The sequence below is a fragment of the Physeter macrocephalus genome, unplaced genomic scaffold (assembly GCF_002837175.3).
Source record: "Physeter macrocephalus isolate SW-GA unplaced genomic scaffold, ASM283717v5 random_48, whole genome shotgun sequence".
NCBI classification, from domain to species: Eukaryota; Metazoa; Chordata; class Mammalia; order Artiodactyla; family Physeteridae; genus Physeter; species Physeter macrocephalus.
Window position 1 is genome coordinate 91,591 of NW_021145334.1, and position 17,362 is coordinate 108,952.

Consider the following 17,362-nt stretch of genomic DNA (forward strand, 5'->3'; position numbering starts at 1 on the left):
TCACACCCGTGAGCAACTGCTTGTCGTGTGTGTGGCAACATGCTCTGACGCGCTCTCACATCACACACGTGTGTATGCTCCTCCCCGCACACAAGAGCACTGTCTCGATGCCCTGTCCCTTCGTGCCAGGGCTGCACCTACTCTGACACGCTAAACCCTTTAGGCGTACATGCGAAAGTGGTGTGGCGTTCTGCAGGCCCGAACACAGGAAGTCAGGCACCTTCGCATGCAGGCCCCGGAGGCGGGAAGCACCTCGATCACACAGGCGTGGGCATCCGCAGCCCTCATTTATATACTGAGCTCCTCCCTCTGCCCTCAAGCCTCCGGGCTCCAGCTGGACCGGGGGTTGGGGGTGGCCGGGGAAGGAGGAGGGGCAGGGGGCTGCCCTCCCTTCACCTCTGCTCAGCCTGGGGCCCTGGGAACCTGGACTGAGAGGGGGAGGAGGCGGCCCCCAAACAGGAAATGCTTCTCTGGGCTCCCTACTGCAGGAGGGCAGGGTGCGTGGGGGAGGGGGTGGGCAGGGTGAGCAGGGCTGGCTGGGAGGGGACTGGTGAGAGGCCATGTATGGACATGGGGCACACAATGGCACACACGTGTGTGTGACACAGGCGTCACGTGTGGAGCCCTCCTTGCCCCCAGACAGGGCCTGCTGCGTAGGCCTGGCCCGGGGTCCTCTTCCCGCCCCTCCTGGAAGCCTCTGGAGGCATGTGTACTGAGCCCATCATTCAGGATGTTCCCTGGGGAGCTGGTTGTCAGATTAACCCTTGCACACCCACTGCACTCTTAGCAGAAATTTGAGCCGGGGCGGGGATGCTGAGAAGAGGTTCTGCCCCTCAGCGTGCCGTCCTGATCCGGCTTCCCACTCTGCCACAATCGGCTGTGTGACTGCAGGCAGTCGCTGACCTTCTCTGGGTCTCCATTTTTCTTACCTACGAAACGGGGCTAACGTGTCAGGGCCCTTCAGCTCATCAGGGCTATTGTATCACGGCACTCAGCGTGTGCAAATGTGCTTTGTCAGCTGCAAAGCATGAGACACGTGTTCCTTAGTCTTCTGAGCAAATCTGGGTTGGGGGGGCAGGGGATGGAACCAGGGCGGCTTTGCTAACCTTCTTACAGTGGCAGGGCTGGCCTTGCAGACGCGGCCAATCCCCTTGAGAACCAGGACTTTAGAAGGGTTAGGAAGGCCGTTCTTTCAAGGTTTACATATGTGAAGCACAGAATTATCCCCCTTCTCATGAGAGGAAAGTCAATGTGGGGCAGTTCATCCCTCCACTGGCTCAGACCCAAAGCCTTGAGGTCATCCTTGACTCCTCTTTCTCCCACATCCCACATCCAATCTCTCAGAAAATCCTGTTGTCTTCACCTTCAGAACAGATCCAGAATCTGACTGCGTCTCACCACCTTTGCCACCCATGTCTGGCCCAGGCCACTACGCTTGTCCATTTAGATTCGTGCAACACCCTCTCCTCTGCTCTCTCTCTTGCCTTCTCCATCCTGCCAGAGGGATCTTTTTAAACCCCAAGTCAGATCCAGTCACTCTCCTGCTCAGAACCCTCGAGGCCCCCCCCCCCGCCCCCCGTCTCACTCAGAAGAAAGGCCAGTCTTTACCACGCTCGGCCTCCGGGCTCTTGTGATCTCCCCGCAAACTCCCTCTCTCCTCCCTCTCCCTTCCCCTCATTCCCTCTGTCCCAGCCCCTCTGGCCTGTGGATGTTCCTTAAACTCACCAGGCACGTGTCTACCTCAGGGCCTTTGTATTGGCTGTTCCTCTGCTTAGAACACTCTTCCTGCAAGATGCAAAGTCTCTGCTTCTTCACTTTCTTCAGATCTCAGCTCAGGCATCGACATCGCAGACCACCACCCTCCTCCGCCATACCCTGGGGCTCCCTGGCCCCCTGGTCTTGTTCCATTTTTCTCCTTTGCACTTACCCCTATCTGACATGGTATATATTTGCTTGCTGGCCTGAATTCCCCAATAGCCAGGGTTTCTCGCCGTCGGTATTATTGAGATTCAGGGCTGGGTAATGGTACCTTCTAGAGACTGTGCTGTGCATTGTCAGATGTTTAGCAGCATCCCTGGCTTCTGTCTAGATGCCAGTAGCATCCCTCCAGTTGGGACAATAAAAAATGACTCCTTGGGACTTCCCTGGCGTTCCAGTGGTCAAGACTCCACGCTTCCACTGCAGGGGGCGCAGGTTCGATCCTGGGGAACTAAGATCCCGCAGGACTCGCGGTGCGGCCAAAAAGAAAAAAAAAAAAGACTCCAGTCATTGCCAAATGTCATGTCCCCTGGGGGCAGCATTGCCCCTAGTGGAGAACTCCAGCCCTAGGAGACTGCGAGTTCCATTTTGGCAGGGTCACTGTCTTATTTCCTACTGTATCCCCTGAGCCTGGAAAGCTCCTGCCCACAGATGCTGCTCCATGGGGTTTGCTGAACGAAAGAATGAACGAAAGCATGCATGAATGAGTGAGTGAGACTCAGCTAAGTGAAGAATCTGGCTCAGGGCAACGCAGGGGGGTTGATGCGATTCTGCCTGGAGCCAAAGCCCACCTGCTCCCCACATTCACCCAGCCTTCCCCAGAAGTCATCCCATCCTAGACCTGGGAGATCCCTAGCAATCAGCAAGCTTTTTTGTGGGTGGGTCCACTGAGGCCCAGGGAGTCTCAGAGAGAGTGTGTGGCAGGGCTGGGACCAGAACCAAGGCCTCGGACCCTTCTTCCAGCTCTCTTTTTGCTGCAGTGTCCTGAGGAGTCGTTGGAGCGGTCTGAGAGTTGGGTATGATGTCAAGAAATGAGGATGGAAGAAAGGCATGATGGGAAGAAGGCACAGCCTAGACAAAGTTACTGAGCTGGGAGAGCTCAAGATGTGTTTGGAGAATACAAAGGACTCTGCCGGGGCCTGGAGGGAGGTTTAGGGTTAGGGGGACAGTGAAGAGTGGAGAGAAAGTATCAGAAAGGGGATAGAGGCCTGGCCTGGAAAGCAGTGGAGCTGCCCCTGGAAGGCTGGCCTCCATCATGGGGGTCACGGGGAAGAGGCATGAAGAGACATCCCTGTGGCTGGTATGCGGTGGGTGGAGGGGGGACCGGAGGCCAGGGACCAGTCAGGAGGTTGCTGCAATAGTCTGGGAGAGGGGAGGGAGCTGGCTGGAGATCTGGGTAGCAAGGCGGGGCAGGCTGGGGAAGGCAGCCGCTAGAGGCTCTTCAGGGGCGGGCGGGGGCTGGCCGGAGCCTGGTCCAAGGGTGTGGCGGTCCCAGTCATGATTCGGGCAATGGCCAGTGCTGGGGCGTCTGAGGGGAGGCTGCAGGCCGTCTGGCGAGTGGGCGGGTCAGATCAGAGGTCAGGACTACAGCCTCAGTGGGGGTGAGGCACTGGGGGGCAGGCAAGCAAAGCAGGAGGGGGAGGGTCAAAGGCCAAATTCCAGATGGCCTGGCTGGGCAAGTGGAGGGAAGCCTGAGTCAGGAGGCGGGCGGTAGTGGGAGGAGTGGGACACCCTGACCCCAACAAGACTAAGGGTTTGGTAGGTAGAGAATGAGACTTGGAGATGCACCTGGGTGCCCAGTTTGGGTGGGCATCTAGCGCTCACCTACCCCCCACCCCCAGGGCCATCCATGTTGGGAGAGGTGGGGCGGAGGCTGCCTAAGAATTTCCTACCCTAGGGCTTCCCTGGTGGCGCAGTGGTTAAGAATCCGCCTGCCAATGCAGGGGACACGGGTTCGAGCCCTGGCCCGGGAAGATCTCACATACCGCGGAGCAGCTAAGCCCGTGCGCCACAACTACTGAGCCTGCGCGTCTAGAGCCCGCGAGCCACAACTGCTGAGCCCACGTGCCACAACTACTGAAGCCCGTGTGCCTAGAGCCCGTGCTCTGCAACAAGAGAAGCCACAGCAATGAGAAGCCTGCACACCACAACAAAGAGTAGCCCCCCCTCACCGCAACTAGAGAAAGCCCATGCAAAGCAACGAAGACCCAACCCAGCTAAAAATAAACAAATGAATGAATGAATGAATTAAAAAAAAAAAAAGAATTTCCTACCCTAGTCAGGAGAAGGTATGTAGTGAGCGCAGCATCATGGATCTGGGGGTGGGGGGATAGAGAGGGGCTTGCTGTGGTCCTCATGACAGCCCTGTTCAGCCTGACTCATCTTGGTTCCCCCATAGCACAGAGAAGAGGCTAACTGATGCAATAAATGCTTGGAGGATGGGGGGATGGATGGATAGATGGATGGGTGGACAGATGGATAGACGGATGGATTTAGGAATGAGTAAGTGGATGGATGGATAGACGGCTAAGTCGATGGGTGTGTGGATGAGAAAACGTTTAGATGCATGGTTGGGTACAGGGAATCAGGCAGAAATGCGAATTTATAATTAGCTGCCACCGTGATGGATGGCACACTCAGAACGTAACCCTATGGATCTGTAGGAGTGCAGCCCAGGAGGACGGGACAGCTTGGGCCACCATCAGCAGGGAGCATGTGTGATGTTCCCTGCTACCACACAGCCTGTTTTCTCTGTTGGGGCCTGAGGCCAGTGTGTCTCCCTGGCTGGGGTGGGGACAGCTCAGGACACCAGGCGTGCCTGACTCACACTGGGAGTCAGGAGGCTGGGGTTCCCTGCTCTGATCATGGCCCTTTTGGGGAGAGCTCACCTCAGGAGGGCCATGGAAACAGAAGCCCACTTCTCCATAAGGAGCGTTGTCTTCCAGCTGCTGGGACAAGCCAGACGGTGATTCTGGATGCAGTATGTGGGCCTGTTGGTGTTGGGGTGAAGGAGTCTTGCAGAGGGGCTGGCCCTCAGAGGGCCCAGTGGAGCAGCCAGCATGGGGGAGCTGAGTGTGATTGGGGGGCGCCCCCCGGGCAGGAGTCCTAGAGAGCATTGGCACGAGGGCCGCTGAGCCAGCACATTGCTTTGTGTACAAATCACCTCCTTTCCTCCTTTCTCTTTTGTCCCCATCCCCCCACCTCTCTCCACTTCTAAATTCTTCCCAAACCACCCCAGCCCTCAGGCTTCAGGAGGAAGGGCCAACGGGTGGGCGGGAGCCTGGCCTGGTCTTGGGTGGGAGAGGTCCCAGGGCAGGAGTGGGGAGGGAGGGGAATCTGGGAGGGAGGGGGTTGATTGCGGCCCCCTCCCCTGCCCCACGTGCTGTGCCACACCCTGTGTGCTTCTGGATGGGAGAGACCCACAGGAAGGGGTGTGTCGCTGGACCGGACAGGGTGGGAGAGAGAGGCTTGGAGAAGGTGGGACCCAGGAAGAAGGGGTGTCTTCCAGGCCTGGCCCCTGGGGTAAAGGATTCTGACAGCTGGAGGGGGCTGAGGTGGGGCAGAGGTGTCTTTGCCATACAGAGAGACTGTGTGTTTGTGGGTGTACCTTGGTGTCTGTGCATGACCCTGTGTGTGTGTGTGCGCGCGCGCACGTGCGCGTGCTTGTGAAAGCCTGGCACTGCTGTGGGTGTGCACAGCTGGGTGACGTGTGTGTCCTCGAGGCCCCGCACGTGTGCCCACAGCTGTGAGGGGAGAAGCATACGGCTGCCCCTGGACTGCCCAACCTGGGCCCAGCTGGAGCCCCAGTCTCTCTCCTGGCAGATGCCTGACCTGAACATCTGGCCACATCTGCCCAGGGGGCCATGAGTCCTGGAGCCCCCATCAGAGCTAGAGGGGCCCGGCCCTTACCCTCAGTGTTCACACGGCCCAGAGAGGGACAAGGCTTGCCCTAGGTCACACAGGCGGAGGCGGCGCGGGGACTGTACCCGAGCTTGGGGATCCCAGGACAGGTGCTCTCCCGGCCCTCACTGCTCGTGTCCTCCCTCTGGAGCCCTCTGCCCGTGCGGCTCCATGGAGTGTCCCTGAAGCTGGCCCTGCCTTGGCCCTGCCGTGTGCTCCAGGGACGTCCCAGCTGGCCCTTCTCGGGCCACAGCTTCCTCATCTGTGTGAAGGGTACCTATGCAAGTGGACTCTCTGATCCTTGTGGCATCTGGCAAAGGCCTGCCACCCAGGGTGACCCACTCTTCCCCATTTGCTGAGGACTTGCCTGGTCTCAGCACTGCAAGTGCGGTGTCCCTGGAGCCCCCTCAGCCCCGGGCAAACAAGAATGGTTGGTCACCCTGTCTCCAAGGACGTTTCTCTTTCCACCACATCCTTTCCACTGCTACCCCGGTCTGGGGCCCTGCCGTCTCCACTGGCACCTGGAACTCGCCCCTTCTCTTCCTGCCCGTTCTCGGTCCCCAAGACGCCTGTCTCGCTGTCCCTCCCTCTGACTGCAGGGTCTCTTCCTCCCCGATCCTCTCTTCCCTCCTGTCGGGGTCTCTCGCTCCCCTGTCTGTCTCTGGGGTCCCTCTTTCTCCTCTCCTGTCCTCAGCATTGTCACCTTGTTGGTTTCTGGGGTCTCTCTGTTCTCGGCCCTCTTCTGTTCCCCCCCTCCGTCTCTGGTGTCTCACCCGCCCTGTCTCCCTGTCCCTGTCCCCAGGTCTCTGGCTCGCCACCTTCCCTGGGTGGTCCAGGCCTCCCTCGCTCCTCTCCCCCAGCTCGCACCCCCAGAGCTGGCTGGGGTGGGAGCCAGGTCTGGGGGCTGTGACCGGGCCGGGAAGGGGAGCCCAAGCAGACATGATATTTATGCTAGGACTTCAAAGTGGAGCAGGGCCCGAGGCGGGGTTGGTGAGGGCTGTCAGAGGCGGGGGTGGGGGAGGATGGCGGCAGCAGCCAGACTGAGGTCAGCTCAGGCCCCTCCCTCGTGAGGGTCTCCTTGGTGACACACACCTCCCCCGTGGGGACACTGAGACCCACAGTAGGAACGGAGTGGGCTATTTTGGTGCAGAGTTCCAAGAAAGGCACTTCCTGCACCCCCATCCTGTCCCCAAGCCCATCCTTTCTGTCACCCTGCAGGAGCAGCTGGATCCTCTGAGAATCAGCCTGGCCTGGGAGGCAGGGGCTCCGGGGGAGCAGGGGCTCCATCTCAGCAGGAAAACACCCCTGGCGCTGGGACAGGCGCGCGTTCTCAGCTCTCTGGCAGAGGCCTTGCCTGGCAGGGCAGCGAGGGTCTGTAACCCTGTCGGCCCCGCCTGGGCCAGGCCGGTCCAGCCCCTCGAGGCCTCTGGGGGCCACTTGGGCTGCCTGCCCCAGGGCCCAAGGGGCCAAGATGGCTGTGAAGGTCACCCCACCCCTGCCCCACACCCTTGGCCTAACCCCTGCTAAAGACACCCAGCTGCTGGGGCCGGGAAGGCACGGGGTCAGGGGCCCAGGCCATGGGCGGGGTGGGCAGGAGGGACTGATTGTCTCATCCTGCGACTCAGATCTGCGTCCTAAGCCCCTCCCAGGAGCCAGACCCAGCAGACACCCCTTCAGCCTGGGCCACCCCTCGGGAAGCCCCCCTCCCAGACCAGAGGCTTGCTCTGGACCCAAGACCCTCTGGTCTGAAGCCTCCAAAGCCCCTGCCCCTGGACCAGTCCCCCCGCCCCCCTTCCCCAGGCACTTCCCGTGAATCACTCAGGCTGGAATCTGATGAGCTCAGGCCTCCCCGCCCAGTGCTGCTGGCCTCTGCCTTCTGCCTGGCCAGTGGGGTCACCACGCCCCCAAGAGGGTCTTCTCAGCAACTCCCAGCCCCCACCAGGGTCCACCATGGGGTGGGGTAGCTGAGTGGTGGCAGAGATAGGCCACGGCAAGGGGTGAGATTAGTCAGGAGAAGGACTTGGACCTCTTCTGCATCATCAAAAATACAAAAAAGTATGTGTGTCGTTATGCTGTACGTGTATCTCTGTGTGTGTCTGCACTTGTCTGAGTTTGTGTGTGCGTGTCTGCACTTCCACGCCTGTGCAGCGTGGGAAGGGGGAGGGGAGGCGTGTCCAAGAGGGGGGCCTTGGGCGTGTCAGCGGCAGTCCTGCAGGGGTAGGTGTCAGCGTGCCATGGGAGTCCCTGTGGAGCAGGTCACCACGTGTCTCTGTGTCGGCCTGTCTCCATGTATGTGTGTCATGGTGTCCCATTCTGAAGGGTGTGAGGGAATATCTCTGAGTCTGCAGATCTAGGGATGTCTGCGTCAGGGTGTGGCTCAGAGGAGGGGCCGATGTGTGTCACCGTGTCCCATCCTGCAGGGCATGAATGGCTAACAGTGTCAGGGGGTCCTAACACTCTGGGTGTTCCTGTTAAGGGTGGCGGCGCTCAGGCTTCACTGTAGGTGACCCTGGCGGGCAGGGTGCCAGCCTGTGTGCCAACGTGAGTCAGGGTGTTTGCGTGTTAAGTTGTGGCCATGAAGGCGGTCACAAGGCCATGGCGGGGAGTTAATTGCTTGGTGTTGAAGTTGAGTCAGGGTGTCGTGGGTCTCAATGACGGCCTTCCTCGGCACCCTGGCAGGGTCCTCTCTCAGGCCACCCTACAGGCCTGGCTCCTGAGCCTGCCTGGCCAGAGAGCCCTGGGGGGAAGAGGCCGCTCTCTCATTCCCTTCCCAACCTCCATTAGCAGGATCCCCATTCGCAGGACGGTCCCGGGGCCCTTCCTGGCAGCAGGCCCTGCACAGGTCCTCTGAATGCCCTGGGTCCCCGGGCGGCCTCAGGAGAGAAGGGAACCTGGCATGTGACTGGGAGTGGGGCACGCCCGCCCCCTGGTGGCAGCAATGGAGGATGCGCCGCCGCATGTCCCAAGCCATGGGATGAACAGTTAGGCTGAGTCTTCCCGAATCAATCACTCCACATATACTTACTACGTGCCAGTTCCGGGCCAGGCATTGTTCTAGGCCCCCAAGATTCAGCAGGGAACAAGGCCGACTTGGCTCTGGCCTTCTAGTGAGGAAGACAGACAATAAACAAACTCACACAGGGAACTACTGTGAGGTGGTAAGAGCAACATTTCCAAGTGAGGAAATGACTCTGCTGCTCTTCCAGAGGTCCAAGCGTCAGGGTTCCAGCCCTGCCCCGCAGCAGTGGGTGCTGGAAACGGCACGGCGCCTCTCAGAGCCCTGACTTCCTCTTCCAGAAGGCCAAAGGTGGAAGGCAGTAGTGGGGGGGGGCAGTACAGAGTCCGAGCGCACAGTAGGCTGTTACTGCCCAGATCACAGCTGTCTCCCTCTGGCTGGGGCTGCGGGTGCTTGGTCCATACAGACACAACAGATTGCTGAGTGGATGAGTAAACAACTCCTTCTGTTTTGGAGGACTGCAGAATCCGAAGCTCCACGGAACCTGGTGTCTGAGTCCTCTGCCCTGTAACAAGCCACTTTGCCTGAGCAAGCCTCAGTTTCCTCATCTATAAAATGGGGATAATGAGATCAGTTCTAGATCAGCCTGTCATTGCCTGCCCTGCCTGGAGCCCCAACCCCTGTCTCACGACCCTTGGTCATGCCGATTTATCTGGCCGGGACCCCTAACCCATCAGAATTTCTTCAGAAGGCAAACCAGAAGATTCAGGGAGCAGGCAGGGCCTGGCAGTGCTCCAGTGAGCCACTGCTGGAGGCATGCTGAATTCTCAGAGCCAGGAATTAGGACTGAGCATGGGAAGGAGGTGGGAAGGGCTTGCAGAGGCCCCCTCGCAGGGGCCCAGAAGCCTCGGCCAGTCCTAGTTCCCATGAGACCAGCTCTTCATCCGGCCCTGGAGTTCTCTGAACACCCCCTGCAACCATTCCAGGTCCTTCCTCTGAGACTGAACTTGAGACATCCTGTGTTTGGTTCCCAGAACCCAGCCCTCCCTTAACCTCCCACCCCACTGCCCTTTGCTCTTAGTTATCAAACTCCAATGAGTGGACAACATTTATTGAGCGCCTGCGGAGCGCCCAACACTGTACAGGGCACTCGGGTGGGTGCCGGACTGGGGGGGACATACAAAAGAGTGAAGGGAGACTCCCCACCAGCGAGAAGCTTGTGGGGGGGGGCGGGTAGAAGTGGGGGAAGGAAGAGCTGCTGATGGCCTAGTGAGAAATTTGGGAGCCCTGCAACCTGGGCTGTATCTGGAGGGTCTGAAATCCCAATGTCCAGGATTTCTACCTTCCAGCTGTCATGTCTGATATACGAGCTGATGTCCCTTTGTGCTCAGCGTCTGAGGGAGCACCTGAGAGACCGGCTAGGGTCCTCTTTCCACCAGGGGCTAGCTCCTTCCCAGGGAGTGGTCCCCTGAGGCTGGCCTCATTCAGACCCCTGACTCCAAGACAGCTGAGGGCCAGAGGTCTCGGCCCTGGCACTGTCCCCATGTTGCCTGGTGGCTGCAAGACTGCAAACCCCGTGACCACCTACACTGCCGCAGCCCTGGAGCTGCGTTCGTCCATCAGGTCACCCTCTCGGCAGCTTCCTGGGCCATGTGCACCCCCTTGTGGTTGTTGCTGGTATTTTCTTTGCTCATTTGCTGCCTGCTCTGGGCCTCCCTTTGGGGTCTACTGGACCTTGAGGGTTAATTTACTGGTGGCTTAGAACACAAGGAGTAGCTGGAACCTGACCCCTGGTTTGGGTGTGGGGATCCCAATGGCCTCCTGTGCGGTGTCTTAGGAGTCACTTTCCCAAGCCTCAGTGGGTAAAAAGCCAGGCCCTGAGTCCTGTAAAGCTCTTGTGAGGTCCAAGAGAGGCAAGTGCAGAGAAGATGATTTCCGAATCCTCACCTCACTTCAGAAGCCTGTCTCCTCTGTCCCATTCCCTTGGGACATCACAGTGCCTGGGAGGACTTCCCATCTTGGGGAGAGACCAGAACGTGGGTGCTCTCTCAGCTGGACCCGACCCAGTCCCCGGGGCTGCCTGGAGAGCCTCTCCCTTCCGTGAGGGTGGAGAACAGACCCTTGGAGAGGTGTGTGTATGTGTGTTGCTAGCATCCAACCTCCTTCCCTCCCCTTTCCCCTAGTCTGAGCTCTGCTTTGCCACAGAACCATCCCTTCTGACCCGTGGAAGACTTCTGGGAGAAGGTAGGGCAGCAGTAGCACCCCGACTTCACAGGTGAGGACACTGAGGTTTGGAGGTGCTCGGCCGCCAGGTGGTCTGGGCAGGACTGGGCCCCGAGGTCTTGCTGCCTCCCCAAATCCTCCTGACACCCAGGAGTGCGTGGGGCCTTTCAGGGCCTTGAAGCCCCACCCTCCACTGCCAGAGGCCGGGCCCCTGTTGGGCACATCAGCACTGCGGGATGGCTGGCCTCCAGCTGGGGGAGAAGGATGAGAGGCCAAGGGGCCTTGGGCCCTTCGTCTGGGGCCCCCTAAAACCCCCTGGGCTTTACTCCAGTGCCCAGATGTGGCCAGTCCAGGCACCTCCCCCCAGCAGGTGTGATCAGAGGGCTGGAGAGTCAGCCCTCCGTGGCAGACACGGAGCGGCCCGGGGTGGGGAACACTAGGGGGCTGTGCCTTGGCCAGTGGGGTGGATGGCTCTGAAAGGCCTTCCCAGCAGGCTCCGAGTTTCCTGCCCCAAATGGCCCTTCTGCCCACTCCCAGCTACTCCTCTGCTGCCTGGCTTCCCTCAGCCTCTGGCCCCCTGGGCTGAGCAGGGCCTCCCCTGGCCTGGTCCTCGCCCGCCTCGGCCATCGTCTCAGACTCTGCCCTGCTGTCCCTGGGACTGGCCTTGGCCTCGGTGTCCCCGTCTCCCCGGCCCCCTTTCTCCTCCCCCCGGCCCCCTGCCTTCCCACTGCTCTCTGTGGCCGCCCCCGGTGAGGCCCCCTGGGTCTCGCGCCACTCTGTCCGGCGATAGACGAGGTAGCCGGTGGTGGGGAGCTTGTGGGCCAGGGCTCCAGGGGGCAGGCGGTGGTAGTCCTGCCCCTTGTATAGGAAGAGGCCGAAAGTGTCAGGCTGGGTCACCCGGAACTTGGTGGCACAGAGCTTATTCAGCATGGCAATCGAGGCCCCTGGGGGCACGGCCAGCGTCTTGGAGGTACAGCCACTGCTGGGGTCCTGATAGGCTACGCGGAGGAGGTGCTGTGCAGGAGGAGAAGCAAAATCAAGAACTCAGTCCTGCCTGGTACAAATCTGGCTGCAAAGCTTGAGATCTCAGTAGAGGCTCTGCAGGAACAGGGCTGGGATGGTACAGATCCAGTGGTAGAACCAGTGGCAAAAGCTTTTTGAATAAGGTGAGCTCTGAGCGGGGGCTCTGAGGAAGGGAGGGATGTGCTTGGGCTAGCGGGTCACAGCTGCAGGCCGGAAGGACGCCCCAGCAGGCCTCTACAGCCTAACAATCCTACTCAGGTGGAGCTTACTCTGCGCCCTCAGTACTTGTCCTGAATTAACCCATTTCATCCAAATATCAACCCCAGGAGGTAGATACTATTACCCCATTTTACAGACAAGAAAATTGAGGCACAAAGAGGTTATATAACTTGCCCAAGCTCCCAGAGCCAAAAAGCAGCAGAGCCAGCATTTGGATCCAGGATCTGGCTATCAAATCTGGACTCTTAGCCAAGGCTAGAAAGGGTCCCTTGACTGGATGGAAGGAGGGTGAAGGGCAGAGGTGCTGTTTGGCTCTGAGGACACCACGCCTGAGCCCAGAGGCGAGGGGGAGGGGGTCACGGGCTGGAAGCCTGAGTCCAGTTGGGGGCCAGAAGCCAGGATCTGCCTGCGTCCCTTTCCCTCCCCATGTCATGTCTCAGTTTCCTCATCTGTAAAATGGGGATAATAATGATCCCACTTCAGAGTTTCTGTGAAGATTCAAGGCTGAGCCGCCAGAGCACTGAGCACAGTGCTAGCTCGCGGAATGCACCCTCCAGAAAGGCTGGCTTGGACGTGTGTTCCGCACGGGGCGCTGTTTCTGTCATGGGGTGATGCAGGACTGGCCTTTCCCCTTCCCCCTCCTTTCCTGGGTCTCACTGGGCAAAGGAAAGGACGGCACCAGACAATGCCAGACTCCCCCCGGGGCTGGCCAGTCCTGTTACCTGGAAGCTGTGGGTGGCGGGCAGGCGGCGCTGCTCCCAGAGGCTGAGGGAGCACTGCAGCTCCTGCGAGGGGCTCAGCGGAAGGGTGTGGGCCTCGTTCAGGCCACTCAGCAGGACCAGGCTGGCCGAGAGGCTGGTCAGGTAGTAGCCGCCTGGGACACAAGGGGAGGAATGCGGCTCAGGCTGGGAGTGAGTGACCTGCTCCTTCCGCCTCCCCTGCTCAGCCAGGGCGCCCCAGCCCCGCCCAGACAGAAGGGGCGTGTGTGGGGTCCCTCACCCTCTCCAGTGAGCAAGGCAGGCTCCAGCAGCTCTGACATGTACTCAGCCTCCAGCAGCAGCTCAGGAAGGTCGCACTGGGCCAGGACGAGGCTCAGCAGTGGGAGGAATTCATCGGCCCCCGCACCCTCCCCTGTGGGTGGTGGAGGAGGAAGCTTCAGGCTCCTCTGGGGCCCCAGGGTCAGAATCCACTACTTGTCTTAGACAAGGACCCTCCCCTCCGCCTGCCAGGCCTTGGGCACTGTGATCTATATGGCAACCAGGGGGCAAGGCCTAGGGAGTGGATGCTCTGCTTTCTGGGCCACAGTTTTACCATCTGTGAAATGGGAGGATTGGACCCTTTTTTTTTTTCCCCCTCCCTGCTGTGCCATTCCTGGAGCCTCTGCCTGGTGGCCTGCCTCTGACTTGGCAGGGGCCAGTGGGAGGTGGTGGGAGGGGGCATACCCGCCTGGGTCCTCAAGGCTGTGTAGAGCAGCTTGCAGGCCTGCAGGAGCCGCTTGACCTGGGCGCTGGGTGAGTAGGCGCGAAGTAGCTGCAGTAGCTTCTGGCGCACCTGTTCCATCTCTACTGGGGAGGGCAGGCTTAAGTGGGACCCGAAGGCTCTGGGGCCCTGGGTCCGGGCCAGGCAGAGGCCTTCAGCCAGGCGGCCCAGGGAGCCGTTGGAGGAAAGACGGCGCCGGAGGCGGGCCACCAGGATGGGCCGGAGAGGCTTGAGCACGGAGCGATGCAGCGACTTCTCCAGGACACATTCTGCGGGGGAGAGGTAGGCAGGGGTCAGGGGAACCAGGGCAGGGGTAGCGGGCAGAGTCCCTGGGAGGAAGGGCATGATCAGGAGAGGAGAGGGCTGAAAAAGAGGAGGAACCTTGGGACTTCCGTGGTGGCGCAGTGGTTAAGAATCCACCTGCCAATGCAGGGGACATAGGTTCGATCCCTGGTCCGGGAAGATCCCACGTGCCGCGGAGCAACTAAGCCCGTGTGCCACAACTACTGAGCCTGTGCACCACAACTACTGAAGCCCGTGTGCCTAGAGCCCGTGCTCCGCAACAAGAGAAGCCACCGCAACGAGAGCCTGCTCACCGCAACGAAGAGAAGCCCCTGCTCGCCACAACTAGAGAAAGCCTGCGCGCAGCAACGAAGACCCAACGTGGCCAAAAATAAAATAAAGAAATAATAAATTTTTTTAAAAAAAAGAGTTGGAAACTTGGTGACAGGGAGGCAGGCGGTGGACAGAATTTGCTTGAGTGGTGGCGAGACAAGGTGGGTTTGTAAAGCAGCAGAACAGACCAAGAGACAGGCTGGCGGTGTGGGGAGGCAGAGAAAGTGGAACGGGGAGATGGGGCTGAACCGGCAGAGCCCCGCGCTGGAGTCTCACCCAGCCTTTCTGGTGGCAGCAGCTTCTCGGGGCCCAGCTCCGCGCTCAGCATGGCTCGGGCCCGGCTCAGCGCCTCGCGGATACCCTGCAGCTCCCGGGTCTCAGGACCGGCCCGCACCTGGGTCAGTAGGTCCTGCACCAGCTGGCCCGCGGCCGTGTGTCGGTCCTGCATCAGCGCTGCGGCTGCCCTGCCCACCTGTCGCTCAGGCGCCAGAAGGGAGCAGAAGGCAGCGCTCATGGACCGAAGCAGGGGCCGCCGGCGGCCCAGGCGGGGTGAGGCTGCTGGGCTCCCCGGGGACCCTGGCAGCCCCTCCTCCTCTGAGCTGCTGGGGGAGCCGCAATCCACCTCCTGGAGGGAAGGCAGTGGCGGGAGGCTGGGGCCGCTGCCCCCTGGCACACGGTACCCCACTGAGCTCTCCCTCCGCAGCAGCTGGCGAGAGGGCAACCTTTCTGTCTGGTTGGGGACCGTCCCTGGCAGCACTGGGACTGGGGGAGGCGGCACAGCTGGTGGAGACAAGGGGCTGGAGGTCTCTGTGGACACACGCACTTTGAAGCTCCTCTTGAATTTCTCCCGCTTGGTGGGGCCCAGGTCCCCTGGGAACAAGGGGTTGAAGAAACACAAGGCAGCTCCAGTGCCCTGGTCCAGCTCTTGTGGGGACCGGGGCTTCAGCCGGGGCAGCAGTGGGCCTTCAGATGGGCCTGGCTGAGCCTTGGTGTTGAGGGAGGAGCTCCAGAACTCTAGGGAAGAGAAACAGGTTGGGGCCTCACGGGGTTCAGGGAGGGGGCCCACCCGAGGGAAAGGCACAGGCTTCAGGCTGTGTGCCCATGCCTTCCCTTTCCCTCTTGGCCTCAGCTTGTCCATCTGAGCAATGGGTAGCAGGGGAGCCCTTACCAATGCCCAGATGGGAGATGGCTTCCAGCTCCTTGCGGGTGGCTGCCTGGCGGATGGCTCTGGGGAGCTGAAGCGGGAGGAGAAGAATGTCCCTGAGGCCGGAGAGGGGAGCAAAAAGTCAGGAGTGAGGAAAGCTCTGGGCTGTGGGCACTGAGAGCGTCTGTGGGGGAGGAGGACAGGGTATCCCAGGGAGCAGGGCCCCATGGACGGCAGGCGCCCTGCAGGCAGGCTCACCGGGTGTGGCAGTAGGCACAGATGAGCTGGACCAGGTCCAGGAACACAAGCTCCGAGCCCTCCAAGGAGACGCCTGAGAGATGGGAAGTGAGGTTGTTCTCTGGGGAACCCCGGTGCCCTGGCTTGATGGCTTCCAGCCCCTCCCGCCAGGCCGCTCCCTCTCACCCCCAGGGCTCTCCTGGATGTAGTGGCTGGAGACGAAGGAGGGGCCGCTGGCCTCGGGCAGCCGCATGCACAAGGCTTGGCACTGGCGAGTGTTAGATTTCCGTACCAGGAATGTCTGCGAATGGACAGGGGTCGGAGGCTCAGGACCTCCGCGTCCAGCCCCTCTCCCTCCCACCCTCGGCCATCAGCCCCAGGGCTGGGGAAAGACTCACCCCGGGGGGCTCGGCCCTCAGCACGTGCAGCGCGGCCGCGGCGTTGGCCCGCAGCTGCAGCCACACGGGCCGGGTGAGCAGCAGGCGCTCCCGGAGGCTCACGGCGCGCCCGGGCTGCTGGGGCCCACCTGCTTGGGCCCCGCCGGCATCAGGCACGTCGTACAGCGGGTCCTGGGCTGGCCTGGGGGCAGGCGCCAGACGTGAGCCGGGGGCCAGGGGCCTGGACCCTTGCCCCACCCTCTCCCCCTCCTTTGCCCCAGGACAGACCCAGTTCTTCCATGGTCTCCCCGCCCCCTGCCCCACCGGGCTGCCCTTCCAACTTCACTAACTTTTCTCTCTCCAGGTGCCCAGGTGCGAAGCTGGCTGGGCTGGGGGCTCCGAGAAGGCCTGCTCCAGACTCTCCAGGGGCTTCCATGGCTGGGAGCTCCTTCGGTATCTCCTCTCCGGGGACTCAGGAAGAGAATCCAGCCCCCAAGGCAAGAGCACTCACAGTCCCAGTGGTGAGTAACACTTCCTGAGGGCGGTTCGCCCTGTCACAGCCGCCAGTTAACTCTTGTGTGTCCACTCAACCCGGGCAGTGCCTGCTTCCTCTGTCCTGGGCCCAGCCTCTGGGGGCAGGGATCATCTCCATGCAAGTGGCCCTCCGAGGGCCCCGGCTGTGGGGCTACCACCTCCACACAGTGCGTCCTGCAGCCTTGCCAGCCTCCTCGAATCATACAGGTGGGCGGGAAGGGGTTAAGCAGGGCCCATCTAGGTCCCCACAGGCCTCGCCTTTGGGGCACCTTTACGTCTGTGGTCAACTGCTCATCTGTCCACGGTCTTGAGATCAGCCTTGTGGGAGAGCGCCCCCTACAGGTCACCGATGACGCATTCCTGAGCTTAACTTGCGTTTGGGGATTTCAGGTTGCCGTGGAGAAAGGATGCTGTGTCTCCATGGAAACTAACCTCTTTGCTTAACTGAGGTTCTGGGGGTGGTTCTTACAGCGCTAAACAGGGGGGAGTCTGGCTGTGAGGTCGTCAGAACATGGCGCTGCTGCCAGCTGCCTCCCACGCACACAGGCTCTGCCAGCCTGCCTTGCCAATCTGCCAAGTGACTGGGGCAGGTGCAGACATGATCCCGTCTCCAAGCACCGAGTACCCAGTCCCCGTCCCCACCCAAGGCCACGTGCTCTGCCTGTGCCACACGTTGCTTCACACGTTGCTCACCAGCACCAGGCAGTCCAGGGCCCAGCCCCCCACCTCTGGGGAGCAGGCGAGTGGGAGAACCCCCCTTCCCCAGCCTATACCCCAAGTCAGAGTGGGTAGGCTCCCGCTAGGCAGTGAGAAGAGGTACCAGGGACCCCAGAACAGACTGCCTGTCACAAGCACTCTCCATGAGAGCCCCGATTCCCTTGCAAGGTAAATTAGACA

General features: G+C 60.8%; 1 protein-coding gene across 2 annotated transcripts; it reads right to left on the reverse strand.

Moving 5' to 3' along the window:
- Positions 1–9,715: 9,715 nt before the first annotated feature.
- RIN1 (Ras and Rab interactor 1) lies at positions 9,716–17,257 on the reverse strand. Of its 2 annotated transcripts, XM_024133412.3 has the most exons (10): positions 16,282–17,257; positions 15,953–16,133; positions 15,741–15,855; positions 15,576–15,648; positions 15,342–15,433; positions 14,450–15,187; positions 13,522–13,827; positions 13,079–13,210; positions 12,802–12,953; positions 9,716–11,851 (listed from the first exon to the last, which is right to left on the reverse strand). In XM_024133412.3, exons 1-10 carry the CDS (start codon positions 16,365–16,367, stop codon positions 11,375–11,377), a joined length of 2,352 nt encoding a protein of 783 aa, XP_023989180.1. In that variant the 5' UTR covers positions 16,368–17,257; the 3' UTR covers positions 9,716–11,374. The 2 variants fall into 2 exon arrangements, with proteins under 2 accessions (XP_023989180.1, XP_028339383.1); XM_028483582.2 differs by lacking the exon at positions 15,953–16,133 and having other exon boundaries at positions 16,282–16,365.
- Between the last annotated feature and the right edge of the window lie 105 nt (positions 17,258–17,362).